Source organism: Heloderma suspectum, chromosome 1, assembly GCF_057233095.1.
Source record: "Heloderma suspectum isolate Gila_16-S chromosome 1, 16-S_ref, whole genome shotgun sequence".
Classification (NCBI taxonomy): domain Eukaryota; kingdom Metazoa; phylum Chordata; class Lepidosauria; order Squamata; family Helodermatidae; genus Heloderma; species Heloderma suspectum.
Window position 1 is genome coordinate 289029183 of NC_139458.1, and position 25093 is coordinate 289054275.

The 25093-nt window shown below is 45.8% G+C and overlaps 1 protein-coding gene across 1 annotated transcript in view; it reads right to left on the reverse strand.

Moving 5' to 3' along the window:
- LOC146359210 (dystonin-like) overlaps nt 1-25093 on the reverse strand; it is a 422334-nt gene that overhangs the window by 350044 nt on the left and 47197 nt on the right. Inside the window, exon 4 of the mRNA XM_084826836.1 lies at nt 22290-22497. Coding sequence (XP_084682962.1) covers nt 22290-22497 — 208 coding nt within the window. The remainder of the gene's footprint in view (nt 1-22289; nt 22498-25093) is intronic.

A 25093-nucleotide genomic window follows, 5' to 3' on the forward strand; every position in this document is an offset into this window, starting at 1 on the left:
TGTCTGCCACTGCAGAACCTTTAGTCAAGAAAGGCTATGAAAACAGGAAGACCCAGAGGGCTACAGCTGATTTGATCATTTAAGTTATGTATAATTAACATAATTTGAATTAGGTGAATTTGCTGAATGTCTTCTTTTTGTGTTCCCTCACGTCCCTGATCAGTAGGAAATCCCAGGGGCAACCATTTAAAAGAGCAGTTTCATTCCAATAAAAAAATAGCAAAGGTTTGTGGTGCTTTTATAACATAGGAACATAAGAACATAAGAAGAGCCATGCTAGATCTAGTCCAAGGGTCCACCTAGCTGCCCACAGGAAACCCACAAGAAGGACATGAGTGCAACAGCACTCTCCTGCCCATGTTCCCTAGCAACTGGTGTGTACAGGCATACTGCCTCTGGTTATGGAGGTAGTACATAGCCATCAGAACTAGTAGCCATCGATAGCCTTCTCCTCCAGGAATTTGTCAAACCCTGTTTTAAAGCCATCCAAATTGGTGGCCATCATTACATCCTGTGGTAGTGAATTCCATAGTACAACTATGCGCTGTGTGAAGAAGTACTTCCTTTTATCTGTCCTGAATCTCCCACCATTCAGCTTCATGGGATGACCCCAGGTTCTAGTATTATCAGAGAGGGAGAAAAATGTTTAAATAAACATCTGTTTATTTACAATATAGGACCTGAACATTGAGAACATGGTAGTCTTTGTCAGGGATGAGTCCAAGTGCCTTGAGATTTCAGACAGCTCCAACTCTGAGTTGGAACAGTTAGATCAGAGGCCGGGGGAGGGAACCTCCCCAGTGAGCCAAGACGGGGGGCGGGGTGGAGGGAGATTCCTCTGAAGACCTTGACAAACAGATGGGCCAGACTGAGTGGCTGCCTCCACCCTGAGAACTCAAGTTTCCGAGGAGAAGGAGGAAGAGGGGTGTGACTTGAGACACACTACAGCACACCGTAAAGCCAAGTGGGAAGAGTTAGGGGCAAGGCTCAGATGCTCAGCCAGGATAGCCACTCTTGGAAGGCATCATAGGAGGAAGCCACCTTAAGGGAAGGGCATCACTGTGAAGCAAGTCTGGCTGTGAGAGGTTCACACCCAAACTATGGGCAACTCTATCAGGGATCCCAGATTAGTGGTTTAGGGGCCTGAGGCAGTCTGAGAGTGTTCCTAGAATCTGCATTTGTAAAGAAGCCAGTTCCTCAACAAATATATTCCTGACAGCCTGAAGCTGTGGTGTTGATTGCAAAGGGGGAAGGACAACCCACATCTGACAGTCTTTAAGGTAGCATCAGTTTCCCCCCCAAACTTCAATACATTGATATCCCCCAGGCTTTCTTCTCCTTCACTCACTACAGTTTTATCTCCACCTTCTACTCACAGTATTTGAGTGTGTGTGTGTGTGTGTGTGTGTGAGTCAGTCGTCAGCAAGGTTTGATAGTAACTGGGGTGACTTAGAACAGTTTATTTTCATCAGGTGAAAATGAAATGCATATGTTTGGTAGGTAGAATTTTAACATTCTTATTCAAGAAATGATCAAGATTGGTTCTTCATTTCAATAGAAAAGCCTCCTTTAACTCAAGGTTTCTGGTAGAAGCATTGATTAGAGCCCTATTTGGCATTATTACAAGTGGTGAAACTCACCACATGAGCAGGAACAGGGCTGCACCACGTAGCCCTGTCCCTGATGTCAGGTCATACCGTAGCTCCACCCATAGGCACCCATGTGTACAGCAGGGAGTGGGGAGGCCTTCATGCATACAGCTATATGGGCAGCGCTATGATATGACGTGCTACTCGGTGAGGCCCTGTTCCTGCTCACGTCATGTGTTTCATCACTTGTAATAATGCCTGAATAGGGCTTCAGTTTAGAGATTAACTGTATGGCTAACATTCTTATATCCAACGTATTTGATGTTGATCCAGTTATTATTTAAAAGAAACTTACTGCTTACTTTTACACTGCAATTTTCAGGGTTAAAAATGTTTCAAAATCTGATTTTTCTGCTTAAAAAAAAAGCATTGCTTTTATCCACCCTGCTAGAACGTCTTTCTGTCTTGACTAACTTGCTTGCTAAATTTGACTTACTTGGCCAAGCTCCACCAACACATAAGCACAGAACAGCATAATCCTATCCTGCCGGTGTCTTTGCACACATGTCTTTAGTCAGAGAAACAGAAACTGAAAGTCCAGAACTTTTCAGAATCAAGTTAGGTTGGGTAGAGTCATTTTCATGAGATGAAAAATTGAAATGAATGCACATGTATGATTGGTAGGTAATTCAATGTGTGTGAGTGTGATAAGAGTTGCTAATTCCTTTTTATAAGACTGTTGATGTAGGTTTAGAGTGTTTATGATGAAATTTAATAGTAACAATGTTATTTCTTAAATGAGAGAGAAATGTAGTATTGTATTTGATTTTTTAAAATTCCAATATACATTTTAAAAACCATTAAAAATTTATTTTATCCACCCTGCTATCATCGCAATACTCCCTTCCACATGTTGATTCTATGGGTTTATAACGTCTGAAAAGGTCTTGGGTTGCAAAGAACAGCTTTTGTGGTCCTGGTAGCAGTGTTAGCCATCCTCTGCTGGCTTGGGCTGTTTTCACAAACTATGAGAGAGAAAGGAAAAGAGGGACCAGTCTGTCTCAGCTTGGAGAGTCATTTGGCCCCTGCTCTTTCTGGACTATTCCATACTTTTAAGACCTTATAAAGTTTAGGGCGCAATCCTATGCATGTTTAGACAGCATTCCCCTGGGGAATGCTCAGAGTTGTAGGAGTTATTTCTGTCTAAACATGCATAGGATTGCGCCCTTAGTGTGTCAGTGAAAACTATTCTGGTCAACTTGCTAATTTGCAGGTACAATTGGGACAAGAAGCTAGACTATTCTAAGCAATAATAAGTGCTAAAGTATTTACCAGTGCCAATATATTTTAATGAAACATTTAAATAAATAAAATATATATAAGATTATATAATATTTCAGGCTTAGCCAAGAAAAAAGAAAATCCATAGAGTCCGGAAGTCTGCACAAGCCAGGGTGGGTGGGTAGAGTTTAAAATGGAGTACCACATTATTTAATGCAGCCTTGCAGTAAATTATCCCCTCCCTGCCAAAGTTACCAGTCGGCAAAAAGAAAAGTGTACTAGCTTGCTGGGGGCTGGCAGAGGAGAGACAGAGCTCATTGCATTTCTGTCCTGGGTGCTGAAAAGCGTCCTTCCTGTGGTACTGGTTTCTATGCTGAGCACAGAGGAGGGATGAAATGTTCCATCCCTCCCCCACCAGCCCATACACTTACCTGCATGAAATTTCTTGTTGCATATGGCTAGCAAACAGGTGTTTTTGGAATCCAAGGCTCATTAAATTTCACCAAGGATCCTCAGAAGGACCCATTAAAGTCACATGTAGTTATACCATCACACATCTCCTCACTTTCACCACTCCAGCTCCAGCTAGCAGAGGGCAAGAAATGTAACACCCCCCACACACACACACACAGTGATCAAATCCAGAAAAATATTTCATTAGGTGTGTAGACCTGAAATACCTAGCCTACTGGATATGGAAGCATATACGGAAATGTGAGTTTCCATACCAAAGCAGAATTCCATACAAAATTCAATTCAGAGGTCTCCAAAGACCCTTTTACAATATTTTGCATGTCCATTATTATCTAAATCTCTGGACTGGCTACAAATGTATGTGGCTTATACAAAAAACCCTAATAGAAATATTTAAAAGCCTATCAATAATTAACTATACATCAGTGGCTGCACTTTAAAAAAATATTTTAAGGGAAGAACAAAGAAGAGGTGAAACAGATTCTTAGAAGGTTAATTCCGCCTCACATAATAACCCTTCCCAAATAGAGAACTCACTATATTGAACGTTAATGCTCTGATTCTAAATAAATTTCCTCAGAATTAAGTCACAATGGTTCCAATAAACCAATGTTTGTTGGAAAAAAACAGGTTCTGGTTTTGACCTATAAAGACTTACCCAGCTCGGGAGCGTAATACCTGACATAGGACCTCTCTTGGCATGAACTTACCCGTATACTACACTCAGCATCTAAGGCCCTTCTCCAGGTTCCTCCTCTGAGGGAGGCTCGGAAAGTGGCAACAAGAGAGAGGGCCTTCTTGGTATAATTGGTATAACACACAAAAAATTGTGTTTTTAGGGGTGGGTAGCCTGCCTGATAGGCGGGAGTGAGGGAGCATGTGTCCACCTGATGGAGGCAGTGGGAGGACTGTTGGGGGCCAGAACATACTGAGGCTGGGCGGCAGGCACTGGAACAGCGCTAGGGGCAGGCCATGCCAGGTAAGGGGAACAAGGGAGAGATGTGTAGTATCTGTCCCCTGCTCCGGGTCTGTCCAGAGCCAAAGGATGGCTGGGGGAGGCGTGACTCCATCTTCTGGCCTTCGTTTGCTGTTCTGCAATGCCATGTCTGTTACCCAGAAAACCTCCCTCATCCATGACATGATCCTGGATGAGGGTGCAGACCTGGCATGTATTAGGGAGACCTGGCTGGCCGAGGCTGCTGCTCCAACGCTTGCAGCCATGTGTCCAGCTGGATTTTCATATGCACAGCAGCCGAGGGCTGGGGATCGGGGAGGGGGAGTGGCTGTTATCTACCGAGAGTCCTTGGTCTTCACCAGACCCCCTCTCCGGAAGACCAAGGTTGCTGAGTGCATGTACTGGAGGTTGGGCCCGAAGGGCAGTCTGGGGATTCCACTCGTGTACCGTCCACCCCGCTGCACGACTGACTCCCTGGCCGAGGTGCTTGAGGTGGTCTCTGATGTGAGTATACAGTCCCCTAACTTATTGGTGTTGGGGGACTTCAACGTACATTCAGAGGCCATCCTCACAGGAGCACCTCGGGACTTCATGGAGACCATGGCTTCCTGGGAGCCGCACCATATTCTAACTGGGCCCACCCATGTTGCTAGTCATGCACTAGACCTTGTGTTTGTTTCTGGAGAAGCGGGGAGTGATCTGGAAGTCGGGGGTATATCCACCACCCCCTTGTCATGGTCAGATCACTATCTGGTGACGTTAGACTTCTCGGTTCCACAACCCCTCCGCAGGGGTGGAGGACCCATTAAAATGGTCCGCCCCAGGCGTCTTATGGATCCGAATGGATTCCTGAACACGCTTGGGGATTCTCTGGGGCACGCCAACGGCCACTCAGTCGAGGCCCTGGTGGGTGACTGGAATGCCGCAATCACTGGGGCATTAGATCAGGTGGCTCTGAAATGCCCTCTCCCCCTGAACAGGGCTCGGACTGCACCATGGTTCAATCCGCAGTTACGAGCTCTGAAATAGGAGGTGAGACAGCTAGAGCGCCGGTGGCGGAAGTCTCGCTCCAAAGACAATCAGACACAGCCTAGAGCTGTATCTTCAGCCTATCACATGGGCAGTGAAGGCAGCAAAAAAGGAATATTATGCTGCCTCTATCACGTCTGCAGAGTGCTGTCCCAGGAGGCTGTTCCAAGTGGTCCGGAGCCTGGTCGGTCCTGTGGCTCCTGAACCACTGGAGCATTCTAAGGCCTCCTGTGAGGCCTTGGCAAGGCACTTTGCAGATAAAATTGATCAGATTAGAAGTGTTACTCTGCACGCTGTGGATACAGTTAGTGAGCAAGAGGCGGCCTGTGGCAAACTGGTTTTGTGGGATCGGTTCCAGCTTCTTCCTCCAGTTGAAGTGGACAAGGTGCTTTCATCTGTAAGGCCGACCACCTGCTTACTTGATCCTTGCCCGTCTTGGCTCATTATGGGCTGCAGAGAGAGACTGGGTGAGGGGATCAGGGCAGTGGTGAACGCCTCCCTTGAGGACGGAGTGATGCCATCAGCCCTCAAGGAGGCAGTGATAAGACCGCTCTTAAAGAAGCCCTCCTTGGATCCCCAAGTTCTGAACAACTTTTGCCCAGTCTCAAATCTGCCATTTTTGGGCAAGGTGATTGAGCGGGTGGTGTCGATGCAGTTGAAGGCACACTTGGAAGAAACTGATTATCTAGACCCATTTCAGTTGGGCTTCAGGCTTGGGCATGGGACAGAAACGGCCTTGGTCACCTTGGTAGATGATATGAGGAGGGCTCTGGATAGGGGTGAATGTTCCTTCCTTGTTCTCCTCGACCTCTCAGCGGCTTTTGATATCGTTGACCACAGTATCCTCCTGGACCGCCTGGAGGGGTTGGGCATTGGAGACACCGTATTGCAGTGGTTCCGGTCCTTCCTCTCCAGCAGGTACCAGAGGGTAGCACTGGGAGAGGATATAGGTTTCGGACCCGTGGCCACTCACTTGTGGGGTGCCACAGGGTTCCATCCTCTCCCCGATGCTATTTAACATCTATGTGAAGCCGCTGGGGGCTATCATCAGGTGGTTCGGGTGCGGTGTCATCAATATGCGGATGACACGCAGCTCTACCTCTCGTTCAAATCTTCACCAAGGTTGGCCGTAGAATCCCTGTCCAAATGTCTGGAGACGGTGAGTGGCTGGATGGGGAGGAATAAGCTGAAGCTGAACCCTGACAAGACCGAGGTACTTTTGGTGGGAGACAAGAGGAGGCTGCGGGATGTTGACCTGGTGTTGAATGGGGTATGGCTACCCTTGAAAGGCCAGGTCCGCAGCCTGGGGGTCATTTTGGACTCCCAGCTGTCCATGGAGGCTCAGGTGTCAGCTGTGAGCCGGACAGCGCTGTATCAACTCCATCTGATACGGCGGCTGCGCCCCTTCCTTCCCATCCATCTGCTCCCATCGGTAGTACATGCCCTGGTCTCCACTTGTTTAGACTACTGTAATGCGCTGTATGTGGGGTTACCCTTGAAGATGGTTCGGAAGCTGCAGCTGGTACAGAACGCGGTGCCTCACCTGATTAAAGGCAGTCACTGGTGAGATCACATCACTCCAGTGTTGAAGGAGTTGCACTGGTTACCAGTTGTTTTCCGGGCCAAATTCAAGGTGTTCGTTTTGACCTTTAAAACCCTATATGGTTCTGGCCCAGCCTATCTTAAGGAGCGCCTCCAGCAACACCAGACAGGCCGCTTAACAAGATCAGCCTCGGATGGCCTTCTCTCTGTCCCATCAGCTAGACTGGTGGGGATGAGGGAGGGGGCCTTTTCTGTGATGGTGTCAAGGGCTCCTTGGAGGCCTCTCTCAGTCTAATCCAGTAGCCAAGTCCAGACACAGACAAAGGGATTCCTTTCAGAGCTTTATTCTTCTTTTACAACTTAACAACTCTACAGGTAGCAACTAGATCTGAGCAGCAGAGTACCTATGCCCTAAGTTGAAACAGTTGGTCCCCGTTTGAAAGGGAATTACTGGCAGACCCCTGAACTTAAGGACTAGGGAGCGTCCCTCCCCTTTTCCCTTGGAGCCTCTGGGCGCAGCCGTTGTTTGCGCACCAACCTGGCACTTCGCCTCCTTTCCGCGCCCTCCATCTGGCGCCGCTCTCTGCGTCTGCATCGCGCATCCACCAAGTCTGCTATCTCTGCTTGGTCACTCCCTGGACTGCTTTCTAATCTAGGAATGCTGGTGGGAGGAATCTCCGTCAGCTGTGGGCCCTGGGAAAGCGGAGCGCGCTCCTCTCCCAGGAGCGACTGCTCTTCCTCAGAATCAGAACTACTCTGGGATTCTATGGGCTCAGTGTCCACCCTGACAGGTGGCCCCCACTCTGTGGAACTCCCTCCCTAGGGAACTCCGCCATGCCCCCTCTTTAATGAGCTTCCGCCGTGCATTAAAAACATGGTTGCTCAGGCAGGCATTTGGGGTGGGTTAGGGTATTTTAGAAAACGTTTTTATTGTAGAATTTTGTTTTAAACTGTTTTATTATATGCTGTACATCGCCCAGAGTGGCTGGGTGACCAGCCAGATGGGCGATTAATAAATTTAATAATAAATAAATAAATAAATAAATAAATAATTGGGTGGTGCCCCCCCCCATTATAAACTCCCCAGCAAGGCCTGCCTGGCACCAGCATTGTTATCTTTTCAGCATCCGGTTAGACCTTTCTCAACTCCCAGGCATTTGGCAGGATATAATAGGTTTGTAATCAGGTCATAGGATATTGTTTAGATATGCGTGTGTGTCTGTGTGCCTACTCTGTTTATGTTTCTAGCTAAAGTATTTTTATCTTATGCATAATACTGTATTTTTAAGGTTTTTAATCTTTGTAAAACATCCAGAGAGCTTTGGCTATTGGGCAGTATAAAAATGCAATAATGTAATAAAATTTATAATGTTTTAGCATTTTGAATAATAAATCTATCAAATCCTGATTGAGTGAATTCCACCAGTTTTCCTATTTCATGTAACTCTTACATCTAGTTTTTAACAACAAATCAATATAAAGGAGGGCAAGGGGAGAGGGAGAGAGCGAGAGATTCCCTTTAATGCATGCCTTTCACACTTTTGGCATTACATGGTTAGCAATATTTTAAAAATGTTTCACTCACTCTAAATGTCAAAACATAAGATATGCATTGTTTTCAACACGCTAATGTAGTCTTCAGAATGTATACAGAACTTCCTGAAGCATAAAGTAACAATAAACCATTCAACATGTGACTGTAATCCCACAGTGCCTGTGATCCAGCATATGGAACGCACACAAGACTCCCACTCTCAGCTATGGCATGCAGTGCTGTAGGCGCTTTTTCCTGCCACAGCGAGCAATGAGGAAAATCTACTCACAAGCGTGAGGCTACCTCAGTAGGTCATTGCCCGTGACTGCAATCCTGCCCTTGTGTACGTCACAGACCAGCCTTTTTTAACCTGATGCTCTCTAGACATTTTGGACTTCAACTCCCATCAGCCCCAGACAGCATGGCCAATGGTCAGGAATGCTGGGAGTTGTATTCCAAAACATCTGGAGGGCACCATGTTGGAAGGCCATTGTAAGCCATCATAAAATCAACAGATAGCACTTAGGCATCGCTGACTGGATGCAAGGGTAAAGCATAGTACCTTTAAACCACTTACATTAGTAAAACTGATCTCACTCTTCCATGACAAGTGCTTCTATGTTCCCATAAAGCTAAAGGTCACCAGCTGACCAAATGCAATTTCTGAAATGCACTCAGAGGTTCCTGATACCACCACCACCACCAATGCCTTCTAGAATCTGGCTGTATAACACAAGCTTTCTCAGCCCCACATCCTAACAGAATATTTCAGAATCGCCATGCTTGGGACAGTCGAGAATCAAATGTCAGTCCAAACAAAGCACTGGAATGTGGAGGCAAGCCAGAAATATTTGCTCCCCAACAAACCAAGCAAGGGTCAATAGTAGGGATGTACGAAAGTCACTTACCTTTTCGAAGGGTGACATTCGCGGTGGGGGGGAGGCGCTCCGTCCCTCCCCCCGAAATTCTCTCCAGCCGGCTCCACTCCACGGCAATTCCGCAGAGCCGCTGGCCAGGGCCGCCCACAGCCGGACATCCGGCCGCTGGGCAGCCTGCACAGGCATGCAAATGGCAGCTGCCGTAGCCGCCGCCGTTTGCGTCCCTGTATTTTGCCGTGATAGGCTACGTAAATATTTATGTAGCCTATTACGGCAAAAGAGATGGGCACAAATGGTGGCCACTACGCCATTTGCACCCCTCTCTTTTGCCATAATAGGCTACGTAAATATTTACGTAGCCTATCACGGCCAAAAAAAAAGGGAACGCAAATGGCGGCTGCCGTAGCCGCCGCCATTTGCGTTCCCTTTTTTTTGCCATGATAGGCTACATAAATACTTATGCAGCCTATCACAGCTTCCGCAGGGACACAAATGGCGTCCCTGTGTTAGCCGTGATAGGCTACGTAAGTATTTACGTAGCCTATCACGGCTATAATGAAGAAGCGAATGGCAACCGCGGATATGGCCACCATTCCCAGAGCAGCGCCAACGGCAGCAGGTAGGTGTCCCGTTTCGCGCACCTTTTGAGGGGTGGGGGGGCGAGGGGGCTTCGTTCCGCCACGGATTTTGGGGGGCCGAATGCACTGGCATTCAGCCTCACCGAGATCCATGGCGGAATTCTCTGACATCCCTAATCAATAGCCAAAGATTCTACATGAGCTCACAGTCAGTGGCAAAAGTAGAAATGAGACAAAAGGAAGGTCAACGTGATATACATGGCAAAAGCAGAAATAGCCACCAGACCACTGGTCTATCCTGATCCATGTAAAGGAGTCAGATGGAAGTTTTCTTGCCTGTCACAGAGGTGTAGCTAATTGAAGGCCTTCATGGCTGCAGTTTTCATTCTCTGCTTCCATAGCTCAGTGCCACTATGGCAGAAAAGCCAACAGATCTCTGTTCAAGGTAAATATCTAACTGCAGGGGGGTACTGGTAGAAGAAGGGAGATAAACTTAGCTATGCTCACCTGCCAAAGACTGACCTAATTCTTCCAACCAGCTATAACTCCATATGAAGAGGCCAATGCCCGAAAGGATGCAGCTTCCAGGCACTGACAATTTAAGGAATATTTGGAATGGGAGATATTCCATTCACCTGCTGCAGTTGCTTTCAAAATGGCATTTCTCGTGGCTTTTGTGATTCCTGACAAACCACCAGACATTCAAGGGCTGGATGTGCCTTATCTTGTCTGATCTTGGAAACCAAGTAGGGTCAGCCCTGGTTAGTACTTGGATGGGAAACTGCCTGGGAAGCAGGCTTCCTGCACTGAGCAGGGGGTCGGACTTGATGGTCTTTGTAGGCCCCTTCCAACCCTATGATTCTATGCAAAATTGGCAAGAAACTGACTTCCTCTACCTGGTGCTTAGTGGATGTTTTGGACTACAACTCCCAACATTCCTGACCATTGGCTATGATGGCTTAGGCTGATGGGAAGTGAAGTTCAAAATATCAGGACGGCACCAGATTGGGGAAGATCCCTATAATCTTATTAATATAATTTCACTGATGATTGTGAAAGAAGTAATATTTCATATGATAGGGTGTTTTTTTTAGTATTTCTCAAAATTTCCAATTTGTCATGTCAGGCTTCAGGGGTGGGGGTGGGGAAATAGGTGATTTTTTCTTTATTTTTTGTTTCCCATGTCTGCATGTTCCTCCACCCCCACCTCTGGGCATTCCCATCTCTAATCCCACCAAGCTATCTTCACAGTTACGGCTGTACTATGCTTTTTAAACGTTAGTACAGTGAATCAGTTATCTGCAGTATGAAATCGTTCAACAAAAGAATCTGAACCCTAATCCTGCAGTCCTATCATGAGGTTGCCATCACTGTAGTCAGTGGGAGTTCTGCCTGAAAATAGACACATCTACCATTTGTTTCGCTACAATTGCCACAGATCTTTGTGGAGTAGTTTGTTATTTTCAGAGCTACGTCTGTTGTAGGCATTTGTCACGATTTAGCTATTTTTATTCTGCTAAGGAGCTGTAATCACAGAAATGGTAATCTGGATGGTAACCATGACAGTGCAGAACCGAGCAAAGGGAATGCATACCTACTTCCATAATTGTCCTAACCATCTTTCTTGTACTCTGTAAAGTGCCAGGCACATGGATGGTGCTATATAAAAATAGTAACTGATGATGATACATGTTCAGTGCTCTCATTCGTTTAGTCACAAATGGATGCGTCTCAGTTTGGTTAACCATAACACATGCATGCGTATACGTTACTGCCTGCTCCTGATTAGAGACGCAGAACATGGCTAATTTTAGATCCAAGTGGTGTAAAATGTCACAACTGACAGATAACTGGGTACTGTAAGTTCATCTTAGAGCAACAAAGCTGCCCCATTATAAACTCCTGAAATAACATTTGTTCATCTGTTCAGATGAATAGGTTAGAATGAAGTATTTTGATTGCTCCTGCTTGTAAGTGATACAATTTGTTAAAACAGCAGAAGCAAAACTACCAGGCTATATGGGACTAGATACCAAGTGCACTGATATGCAGAACTACTGGTATAGGCTGGCTGGCTTTGACACACTATGCATCTGAACCAGTGCTTTTGTCCAGGGCACGTTCCATGAACTGTCTTGTGCAGTCTGGTCCATATTTCAACACAACGTTCTGGATTTACTTGCAAGTTTTATGCGGGGAAGCATCTCAATAAGGAGGCACTGACTTTGCCTGCAAGTTTCTTTATGATGTCTGAACACACATGGTAAGGAACACTGCCCCACTGTTAAGTTTGCTGCTAATGGCAGGCTGCAGTCTTTACTTGTGAGTAAATCCAGTTGCTGGTAGGTGCTTCAACCTACTGTTTTGAATGGCAAGTTGGCACACTTATCAGCAATTTATTTCATTGCTGAACACAGCTCTCTACATGCAAAGAGATGCATGCAGACTGTGCAAGCATCTCTTTGCATGCAGAGAGCTGTGTTCAGCAATGAAATAAATTCCATGAAGACAAGGGAGTTCTATCTGCACAACAGACCTGCAAGCATTCACTAGACCTGCAAACCAATATCAATTATAGCAACATCACAAGGGATCTCACTTTTGTTGATTTACAGCCAGATTTTAAATCCCATAGGGAAAGGGTTAATAACTAGCTCTCCAATATGGGAGTTCAGTCAAGAAGGGATCTTTTATCCTACAACATGACTTCCTATGCATCAGTGGAATTAAGAGTCTGAAGGGATTCTTGGATGCAGAGCTTCAAGCTGTACTGCAATGCACCTGCTGTTCATATTGCTTTCTCCACACAAAATGTGTGTGAAGTTAATGAGAGAAGGACAGGAGCAATACTTTTCATATTAATTGGATCCCTTTATCAGTATAAGATTGCAGGGGAAGGACGCTTTAAAATTACTTTTTAAAGATCCGAACTGCATTTTAAAGTGCATTTATAACTATCATTTGTCCTTTTAAAAGTTGGTTACAATAATTTACAGCATGGAATATTTAGTCCAATGGGAGAAAATCAAGGCGTTGGCTTTCAAAAAATATTTCAGGCATGCAATAAGGCTGCATTCACTGACATTTATGGAATGTTGTTCTTCTAAACAATAGTTCATACAAGCACACTTAACTTTAAGTATATTTTAGGTATACATTATAGGCAAGGCTTTTGCCTTAAAGAAATATGAGTAAACACAGGCAATATCAGGCAAAATTAGGCCAAAAAACTAGGTGTTTCGATTTGGGTTTTGTTCGACATAAAAGGGTCAAAAGAGGTTAGGTTATTTGTAGTCACTGAATTAATTCTGAATGCCCTTTGTTAGAGCAATCCAGCCAGAGATATCTGAGATAAATAGTGGTTAAGCAACAGCAGAGAAAACATCATTAGTAAGCACAATTATTCAGCAAATGTTAGTTGTGATACCTGTCCCACTAAAAACAACAGAATGATTTAGTCATGTTAATGTTTGCTTGATTGTGAGCTGAGCCCTTTATCAAGTGAAAAGCAAAAAACAACAAACCACATCACCAGTAACACTTTTTAATTATCTAAATGATGTTATTATGATTGACATGACACAGTAGCTAAGGCTAAGATCCTAAACATATTTAAGACCATGGTTGTACAAACGTGAATGAGGTGCCAAATTTAAGCCAAAACACATGTACTGTATATGCACAATGATAGCCATTGGCTGAGAGGCTGCCATGGAACATTCTCATGAGCTTTCTAACTGCTAACAAGGTAAACTGCCAGCATGGAGAGCCTGGAACAGGAAAGCTTATAGGCTGATGGCAGAATGGAGTGCAGAGAAGTAAAGAGATAGGATATCATGAGGGCTGGAATCTCTTTTAAAATGTATCTACAAATGTAGCATCCCCATCACATGCACCATTAGCACACTAGCTTAACTTTCCTCTAGACCACATATGGGAAACCTGTGGCCCATAGGCCACATGAAGCCTGCGGGGGGGGGGGGGGCTCCCATTGATTTGCCTCCCTCCTTTCCTGCTGATTAGCACCAGAAGCAGCTGAGTGCACCCACTCAACTTTTCCTAGCACTAAGTAGATGGACAGTGCGAGTAGGTGTGCAATGGGTTTGCAGTGATCCCACTGTGTATCCCCCACCATGCACTGCCCACCTGATTACCACTAGGAACAACTGAGGCATACACTGGCTGAAACACTTCTCAGCTGTTCCCAGCACTGATCAGCTGGGCAGTGTGAGGAGGTGCACAATAGGAGTGACGAAAGGCTGTGTGTGTGTGTGTGTGTGTGTGTATGGGGGGGTTATGTATAAGGTGGAAGCAGAAGCCCAGGCCACACCCACTGCTGGCTCCAGCCATGCCCACCACCGGAACGCAGCTCCATACCTACCATCCACAGCCTTATGTGGTCCTCAGGGGCAAAAAGCTGCTCTATGCCGCTGCTATAGCTTCCTGGCATGTTAAAAGTGCACACTAAGGTGCTAATGCACAGGAAAAAACATTTTAAACAAGACAATGGCCATATGAAAACTTAAATGCTCTATCTGTATCTTAGCTCTGGGAAGCGGTGGGGGGGGGAGACAGTAGTGGATATGTAGTTGAAGAAGATACTACATTATTAAAAAAAAACCAAACAAACAAACCCCAAAACCCATGCCCACACATTTTCCCAGGACTTTACTTCCCAGCAGATTTGCTAACAGTCTGAATTCCTTATACTCACTGATTTTAAGACAAATGTTTTGATACATGGTTTTATTACATTGTCATTCTGCGACTACCATGTTAAATCACAAACCAATTAATGTTGCAAGTCAGTGACATTAACATTTCAAAGCACAGAAGACATCTCACTGGATCATTTTTGGAGAAGCAACAAACAAAGAAGCAATTTTCCTCCATAAATGACTGGTTGTATTCATAATTATTTCTGTATCAGCTGAGGTAGTACATTTTTCCCATTAGAAGGCTTCAGAAATTCTCTGTGTAAAGATGTTTCAAAAGGATCAAGGCAATAAATCAGATACAATTGACTCAGTGACTTAACTATGAATCAGAACCCATCTCTGTCTTCTCGAGCAGCCAACAGCCTTTCTATGCTATCTCATATTTACTTAGCAGTTGCCATTTATTTACTGTCAGAGCAAACGACATGCACAACAGACAGCATTTGTAGACACACAGCGCAGATCTCCTTAGTTTTATTTTTAAAGCAATCAAGCACAATATTTTTATACATGATTTTACATCCCTGGTAGTCAATCCAAAAACTTACCTACCTACCTTAATAAAATATGAACCTAATGTATTTTCTGTTTAAACAAAAGTTTTAAAATCATATACTTGTGATGTACTAATCATACACAGCAACATGTGATTCCCACCCACAAGACCGGCAATGAATTTTCTACAGCTGACTCTGCTAGTTACAGTATTCAACAGCTGGGCCATCGATAACTTGGCACCCTGATAACACATCCAAGAGTATTCTGTAACCAAGGGGAAACATTTTTTGAATTCAAATAACTGATTACATCTTACAATGCACAAGCAGAAGCTGCATATAATATTTATTTCATTAAAGGAAGTAGGCACAAGAACAGTTTTCTTTCAGAGTTATGTGAAATGTCACTCCCTATTGATGGCATATATTGTAGTCATTCTTTTCAGATTAGATCATCTCCCATAACAAGTCATCAGGATAACAGTCACTGTAGTGAACTCATACCACTGATATTCTGATGGGAAAGCTTAACTGGCTTGAGACCACATTATTTTGTAATGAATTTGCCAGTTGTTCCATACTCCGTGATGAATCTGAAAGCCTCCTTCTTTTCCCAGTGACTGGATCGAATACTTCTCAAACTTTCAAGTGAAGTAATTGATGAGCTAGGCAGGTCAGCCATAAAAAGAAATCAAATCAACAGAATGTAGGTTACTAGTGAAATCCTTGTACTTTCCAATACTGTAATTGTAAAGCTTCTGCTATATGTCAAATTTCATACTTATTGCACCTAGTCCAAGTTCTTCTTGAGACAATGCAACATTTTCGGAGCACATCTAGAGAAATAAATGCACGTAATGGTACAAGTTTAAGAACAACTTCACACTACAGCCTGAGTACGTTGGATAGGTTCCAGGGCAGGTTTACACACAGATCCAAGAAGCCTTTTGCATGTTTTGCCGATGTGGATCTGAGTGCATATCTCCATCCACACTTCAATGCACATGCATTTTCTACTGAACTGGCTGGATGTGTCTTTTTATATTAATGAGATGTGCATTCAGGTACCCCCGTCGTTATGTGTAACTAGTTCCTATGGGTGGGTGGGACCAGCAAAAGTTCCATCAATATTTCTCATGGTAAACATATAAAATGTGAAGGTGAGGTCCGCATCTCCAGACATGCAGTTAATATGTACCAGGGGCTCAGGCCCATTGTGGTGCCTTGGTGCGTGTCCACGTGTCTCTCCATGTTTGGGGAGACAGGTTTCAATTTCACATTCTCCATTATTATTGAGTTTATTCATACAGAGGAAAGACACTCGGAATGAAACTGAAATCCTATGCACATTTACTTGGGAGTAGGTCCCACTGGACACAGTGAGGCTTGTTTCCAAGTGAACATGCAAAGAATTGCAGTTAGACTATGATTTCAATTCTGCCATCATAGACCCTAAGGGTGCAATCCTATGCATGTTTAGATAGAAAAAAGACTGGGGCACGCTGGGAGTTGCAGGATGTTTTTCTGTCTAAACATGCATAGGATTGCACCCTAAAAAGTGAACCTATAAAATAAGAGTAATTAAAAATCTAAGATCAGGCATAGAATATTTATATTATGAATTTAAGCATTCCAGAAATTTGATAGGCCTGCCTGTGAGTTGGAAACAATGATGAGGATGAGGATAATAATTAGTAGTAGTAGTGTCATGTAAATTTACTCAGAGGCTCGTGTTAGATCGGAAGAAACATGCAATGTAGAAATGCTTTGATTGCATAGCTCGAGCACAGCTGCTTTAGAATTAGTCTAGATATTATGAAAGTACTGGTGGTGAATCCTCACCATACAAGAAAAAATATTCTTCCTTTCTCCAAGCCTCTTCTAAGCAGTGTAGCAGTTCTCAGCTAATAGTAGACTAATGCTATTTAACTGTTGGATACCGCACATGCTCCATAGCTGCACTGACACAATTGGCCACAGACACAAAGGAATCATTACATTCCTTTTAATGTCACATAAATTGTAAGTGAAGCAGATTCAGAGTAATCTACCATAACTGGATATATCTCGGATTAAAGACTGAGTCTGAAGATGTTATTTTTCCATTGACAAGCAAGAAAGATGAAGATGAACGGAAAATGAAAAGGATTACAACTATGCCATTCCATTAAAAACAACAGCTATAGATCAGCTGAAGCCTTGTTAACTTTTGGGAAATTCTTAACTTGAAATCTAATGATTTAATCAAGGAATTGGGACCGAAACTACTCATTTCTCCATCCTTCAGGTACTTCAAGCAACAGCAAGTAGCAAACATGCAACATATATTTAAGGAGCAAAATTCAGCCAAAACTTTGAATTTCACAATAATGATTGGGTTATAGTTGCTAATAGTTACTTGCTGCTTTCAACACTACTATGAAGAAATTCACTTATCATTCCAAATTGATGTCTAATGGATCTAAGAACATTTCCATACCACCCAGAATAAAAGAATAACAGTGTTATTTCTAACACGATACAATAAATCACTGGAATTTTTATGGAAGCTAGAAACTTCTGTCTCCATTGAGTAAACGAAGAAGAAAAAATAAGGGCCTCCTGCTGTTGTCCCTAGCCCAGTGCAAGATGCAAAGTCATCCTCCCAGCAGTAGTTGACACACAGAAAGACATAACAGGATGGAGTTTTAAGCATAGATATATACTGCAAAGGAAATAGTCTTGATGTATATTTTTATTTTTCAACTGCTTTTCATAATAAATATTGTAAAGTATATTTTGCTGACATTTGTTAGGAACCCAGAATGCAGTCCTATGCTTCAAATGAACAGTGAAGCTGGTCTTATCGTAGACAAACATCACACAGCAGTCTTCGAATAATGTCACTGAGATCTCAGCAGCATTCTCACACTCAGATGGTAAAGGACAGTGTCTCTTAAGCACTTTAAGTGAAAGAGAGAGAGAGACAAAAACACTTGTTTCATGAGAAATGACCCCAACCATAAGGCAACAGACCTTAGAGTTTTTCTATACTCTCCCTTGTCTGCATACTATCTATTGGCAGCCCCATACAGTGGACTGGAAGAGCTAAACGTCTCGGGGACCTGATTCTGCCACCTGTTCCACTGTAACAACCAGTAGCTATTTTAAGTCAAAGCTCCAGCTCATCAACACTGCAATCAGTAAATCCTTCTCCTGGGTTACCCTGGGGCACAACTTAAGCTTCACAGTACCTTTGTATCTCTCCAGCACATCTTCATAAGCCTGCAGGTACTCCTGTTCCTCGGTATAGAAGTGAGCACCAGGGGAGAGATAACCAGCCATGGTTGAAGTTTTGACACTGTCTTGATCAGGTCCCTCCAAGGCTCTGGGCAGCAAAGAAGCCTTGGAGAGCGGCACAAAAAGGCTGGAGGGAAGGAGGGGGCTGTAGCTGTGCAAGCTGTCCAAGGAAACGCCCATGCCCCCTCCCCTAGCGGTGTGGGAGCACGTGTGTGTCTCCAATGAAAAGGGCTTCCTCCCTCTCAGATTTCATTAGCAGCAAATCTCTGTGCTCTCAGCTTAACGGCTAGAGCGAGAGAGAGAAACTGGACGAGGGAGGCACTCATGGATACCACAGACCAGGCCCTGGAGGTGACCTCTGGCTCTGGCTTCTATTCTCCCCTCCACTCCCACAGTACCGATACCTGGGTCTTCATCCAGCCTCTCCCACAAGTTGTTTTGCCACAGGTCATTTCATTGTTTCTCTCTCTCTCTCTTTGGGTGTGGGGGGGGCAGTACTATGTGTACACTTAATTGGGAATAACTGAAACCACTGTGAGGCTTATTTCTGAGAAAACACACATAAGGTTGCACTATAAATCACCTGTGTATTGAGCTGCTGGATGAACATTTAAAAAATAAGAACATTAAAAGCTGCAGCACAATAACATTTCAAAAGGGAAGAGACGCCACCAAGCTATGTTAAGGGCTAGCCCCTTGAGGACAGCAATTCTTACATTTGGGGAGGTTCTGTTTGAGTGAACCTCACAAGAAAAGGCCCATGACCTCTATGCCAAACAGGTATGTTCACAAGTGTGTCTGTGGTTGGACTGTGGATGTTGTGTTGGTCTGCTGAACTAACCTGTCTTGGTCCTGCTTTCCATCCTTCCTCTCACTAAAGGATCTAGTAGTGTTTGGCACTAGAAGCTCAGCAGCACGGCTTTTATAGCCTAGCCAAACACTTTTATTTCCACCCTTTCTTCTTTTTAACAGCTGCCCCTCAAATCCCAAGAACCAGGGCAACAGTCCCTCCCCCTCCCCCCCGAAATGGTTTTGTCCTTCATTTCCAACCACTACAACGCCATGGTGGGGGGCTGGAGAAGAGCCCAGCCTCCCTTTGGGGCAAAACAACGAAGAGCGGACTCTCGTCCACGGTAGCTTATGCCGTAATACATGGGCCCGCCTGCTGTGTAGGTGCCACAAGACCCTTTGTTGCTCCTTCCAGCGTTTGCTCCGCTGGCCTTACTAAGGAGCCCACGGCTCCCCTCTCCCTGCTCGGCTTTGTGTGGCCCATAATGCAGGGGCTGGCTTGTCGTTCCCGTTCCAAAGACTCCGCCAGCGCCGGCGCTTTCTGGGCACAGGCAGTCTCACTGCACCAACAGGTCACCTGCAGGCTCGCCGGCGCCGCCCCCCGCTTCCCTCACACCAGCACCCTCTTCGGACGCGCGCTACGCATCGCATCAGCGCTAGGAATAGCTCGGCTTCCCAGAAAGGGCTGGCGCGGCGACCCCCTTCCGTGGGCCTCGGGAAGGAGGGCTCTCGAGCAGGAGAGAAGCAACAAATGACCCATCCTGCGTCCTATACGCGCCGCCGCGCCGGTTCTCTGCACGCTCGCACTGGCTGGCGGCGGCGGCGGCGGCAACAACAATAGCTGCACTAGAGCTGGGCGTGGCGAGAGGCCAAAGGGCGGGGCCGAAGCCCTGCAGGTGTCACCGCCGGTCGCACTATTTGTATCCGCTTGCCGCCAGCGGCAACATCCACGCATGCGCTCCCTGCGTTTTGTCTCCGCCCCGCTCTGCCCCCCCCTTCTTTTGACCCCGGAGGCTGGGCCGGGCCCTTCTGCCCTGCCACGCTGCATCTGGTGACCCGCTCTCGCTGCCGCAGCCTTTGCTCTCTTGCGTTCCACCCCACCGCCCGTTCCTTCGCTATCCCCTCCGAGCCCAAGGCGGTACTGCAGCCTTCCCCAACCGGGTGCCCTCCGGATATGTTGGACTACAACTCCCAGCATCCCTCAGCCAGTCATGGGAATTGTAGGCCAACACATCTGGAGGGCACTCGGTTGGGGGCAGCCGCAGCACAGCCGCCCCCCCCCCGTCCAAATCAAGCATTCTGCAGCAAAAAGCCAGAGAGAAAAAACGGGGTAACCACTTTTGACAGAGGGAGAGGCCGGGCCCTCTCCTGCCCTTGTCCCAGTTGCCATCTTCTGTCATCAACTACTCCGGTGTTTCTAAGAATCTGAGGGCGAGGACTGAATAAAACAGTCTTTCACCGGGTGGGGATTCTGATCTCTATGGGAAGGAACCTGATTATTCTGTGTGTGATTATTTCCTAAGTACCAGCTGCTACTAGGCGTCTCTCTTTCCCCACCTCCTCTTTCTCCCACCTCCTCTTTCCCCACCTCTCTTTCCCCACCTCTGCGCGCACGCACACACACACACACACACACACACACACACGCTGGTCTCTGGCAATCATCGGCTCCTATTGTGAGTGTGACAGGAGGGGCAGAGAGTGATCTTTGTCCCCAGATTCCATGCTCTTCCCCCTCTCCACTGGTTTCATTTTAGGCAAGCCAAGTTCCAGAGGCAGTTTCCAAAGCTCAGCTCTCTGATGTGTGAAGGCATAAGGAGGTGCACACGTGAGCATGTGCAAAGCGCCACACCACCCATAGATCTCAAGTTATACAGCAGGACTTTCTGATTATGCTTCCACGTAGGCCAGAGCCCCATCTTATTTTTTAAAAAATGTAACCAATCAGAAGCCTTCCACCAAGCTTTTTCCACTGCATTCCACTAACAAGTGCTGCAAAGTTGGTTTATCTTTACAACATAGCTGCAATGAGCCTGCGTGTACACGCTCTGCATTATCATTCCTGGCAGGCTCCGTGAATAACACAGACACAACCACAGCATTTTCTCTCAATGATCAAGTTACCCTGGCTTCTCAATTTGCAGCCAGGTTGGCCAAGCAAGCTCCCTGACCTATTTCAAAACCAATGGAGATCACCTCTTCTGGTGCCTTATACTGTGCACCCAGCAGGGCCTCTTTCTCCTATATTATTCAGGGGGGAGGGAAAGAGAGCAGAATGTTTTTCAATGGCTCTGCCCCTGCTGGTTACAAGAGTAGACACACAAGCCATGTCAAACACAAGGTCAGCTAGGGAAATCAGACATATGATCGCACAGCAGCTCAGTTCCTTTCAAGCCTCCCTACATCCCTTAGGGTGCAATCCTATGCATGTCTAGACAGAAAAAAGTCCTATAACTCCCATGATTCCACAGCCAGCCATTGCTGGCTGGAGAATGCTGAGAGTTGTAGGACTTTTTCTCTATCTAAACATGCATAGGAGCACATCCTTAAAAATTGAAAGTACTCATGTAGCCTGATCCCATGTCAGTTTATTTGGAAGTAAGTCTCACTGCACTCAATGGGGCTTATTCCTAAATGTGTGTGCATAGGATTGCATCCTTCCTAAGACATGCTTCAAGTTCATGCACTCTACTGGCAAACCGGGCTAGCAGAACACACTATGTGAAACGGACAAAGTTGCTCACATCCTTCACTAATAATGCAACCTGCCATGGAAGTTTAATGCACGCACCTGCACATATTGCAGCTGCATTTCTTCCCCCCACCCCCAAGAGCCATTCATCCGCTCAGTCAGAAAACATGGCCAAAAAGCTTAGTCACCAACACTGGAAAACCAGGCCTAGAGGTTTTTTATAGCAATCCTGTATATTTACCTGGGAGTAAGTCCAACTGAACTCAGTGGAGCTTACTTCTGAGCAAACATGTATAGGATTGCACTGCAAAAGAAGGAATGAACAAGGCTTTTGATCTATACTCCTCTCTGTAATGCACAAACCCACAATAATGTGGACACGTGTATACAGCTCCTGTACTAGGTCTTTCCCTCCCCACATCCCAATCCCCCATTTATTTAATCCTGGTCTTACCAGCTATCCTGAGCACAGCTCTCTCAGCTGGATCCAGCACTGATCCTCCTTGAATCTTCCTCTTGGATCTCTCATGTTTAGGTAGGTTCCAGGGCAGGGTGTCACCCGGAGCAGGAGACAGGGAACCAGATTTCTGGCTGAAATCATCTTCGTCGGAAAAATCCGCAGAGGATGACATGGAGCATCTGTAGGAAGCGTTGCCCGAGCTCTGGAGAAGGGGATGGGAGATTTAAAAACAAAAACACTGAAGCAGGCGGAGATTTTCCTTTTCAAAATAAAGCAATACACACGTTTTGCTGTTTAGATCGCCCTCTAGGAAAATCAATCCAAAATGGATAAAACTGAAACTACCCACCCTCTACCACAGAGATCTTATTTTAAAATACCAATGAATAGATTGCTCACCATCGTTGTTAATATGCCGCTCGGATGTTAGATCCCACAGCCCAGCCGGCAATGCTGGAGAGAAGAGCTTAGTGAAAATACATTTGTGGTCGGATCTAGGCAGGGAGATAGGTGGCCTGGTGTTCTGGCAACCAGCTCACAATGATCCTCTGGAGTTGACCAGCGATCAAGCCAGAAGGGAAAGGGAGGGGGAAGGCAGGGAAGAGATGAATTTAAGAAAAGATGCTTCCCGGCTACAAATCCATAGCATTTGGCTCCCCCGCCAGGCCAGAGAAAAAAGGTGCCGTCCCCAAGAGCTGGTTCAGTCATTAAGGAGGAACAGAAGATGGGGGGGAGAATCCAGCCCCCATCACAAATCCGGGATGCTGGGGCTTTGCTATTGCATGTCTCTTTCCGAAACCACGCCCTGGTAAGTCTCCCTCTCTCTTTCTGATTTTCTTCCTTCCTTGTACAGTGGCTGAACTTCTTTCCAGAGCTGCCCAGTTTGCTTGGTGGTTCCCGAAGTGTGCCGGCTTCGGGGAGAGCAGGAAATGTGGCGCTCCTCTGTTCTCCAGGCAGCGAAAGCGGCAGGGAGAGAGCACAAAGGGCGGGTTGCTCGCCTGAGCCTCTCTTGGCGAGAGGCCGCTTCAGTAAACACCACACGCCCGGTTTATTACACACGCTGTCCTGTAAGGCGGTCGAGGTGGACTGTGGAGCGACTTTCCAGTCGCCACCGAGCAGGCAGCAGCTGCCCGCTGCCCCCAGAGCCCAAACCAGCCAGCCAGGAATGTAAACAAGAAATGATGCAGTGCAGGCACAAGGGACGGACGGGGAAGGGAGGCCCTTCTGGCCTCCTCCTGAGCCCTCTCGAAAAGCGGGGCGGCTGAGCGAATGGATGGAGCAGTTATTTGGGGGAGAGGGGGTGGTTTTAAGTAAGTAATGACGGCAGTGCTCAGGGCGATGCAGACTTGATAGGGGTTCGCTCTCTGTTTCTGACCGGCTGAGATTTGCCTGCTCACCCGACAGGCAGACAATGGCCACAGTCGCTGATAAAGCCTGGGATACTGCTGGGCCCCTGTGCTGTGTCATCTCAGCTGCTGCAGCTTAGAAGTGCAGTGCTTGGGATGTAACTGTGCTCTCCTGTTTCTCCCCCCACCCCCCTTCTTCTTCCCAGCATGGTTCATAAAATAAATTATCTGAATTGCGGCCATTTCCTAGATGGCGCAAGCGTACAGCTAGACATTCTTGATCAGGTGGAGACCCTCCTCAAATAGTCTTTATACTGTGTATGGAACCTTTGGGTCTTACCCCCCCAAACCTTCATAACAAGGCCGTGCTCCTCTCTCCACACCTTTGGGGAGTGGCAATTTTTGGTGCCAGCATCAGCCACCTCTAGGACAGGCCATAATGGGGTGAAAGCTCCATGCCATGTGGAAGCATCACATAGAAAACAGCGTTGCACATTATGGCAGTGGCAACAGTGAGTCGCCACATGTGGATAATTTCAAGTGCCCTTTCCACAGGATAGTGTCAAATTGGCCTCACTCCCTTTGGTATATTCTTTAATTCTTATCTTTGCTCAGCTTCTGTTTTAGACTTTTGTCAGGCATGCCCAGTAATCCCAGAAATATGCAGTGCACACTCACATATTATACCTAAATCCTAAATGGTGCTTTAGATATTTTCGATATTCATGGGCATTTGGTTTGTACAAACTATGTATCTTCGAAGGTATGATTTATCACTAGCAAACTGGTTTTTCAGGGATTTTGTGGTGACTTAGGAAGTATCTGCTAAAATCCAAAATTTAACCCAGATCATACTCTGGCATGTGTGTTGTTTTCTTTACCAGCCTGCCCAGTCAGTGAGGTCATCAGATGAGGTACTCCTGGAGGTTCCACATGTCCGTTTGGAGTCCACTCAGAGCACAGCGTTCAGTGTACTAGCTCCATCTCTGGGGAACTCCCTGCCTGTTGATGTCAGGCAGGCACCAACCTTGTTTTGTTTTCAGCATCTGCTGAAGACATTTTTATTTAAACAAGCCTTCCCTGATTGACTAGCCACAGTTTTATTGACATAATCATATTTTAAATATTTTAATTCTATATTTTGATTCTTTTTCTCTTTTTATTATTTATAAAACAATGAATTGCTATAGATATAAATAGATATAGAGCAGTATATAAATTTCGTAAATAAATAAATGTGACTGTCACTGGAACCTAACCGAGTAGTGCTGAGACATGACCAATGTTTAAGACATGCAGTGCTTCCAGATGACAATGTCTTACACTTGTAACCCTTCTGTGTTTTCCCTCCCCTTCTTCTGTCTTTTCTCTTACCACATAAAATCCATTAAGAAAGAAAAGACACAATAGCTGCACAGGCCTTCTCATTGGTAATGCTAGGAGCCCTCCATC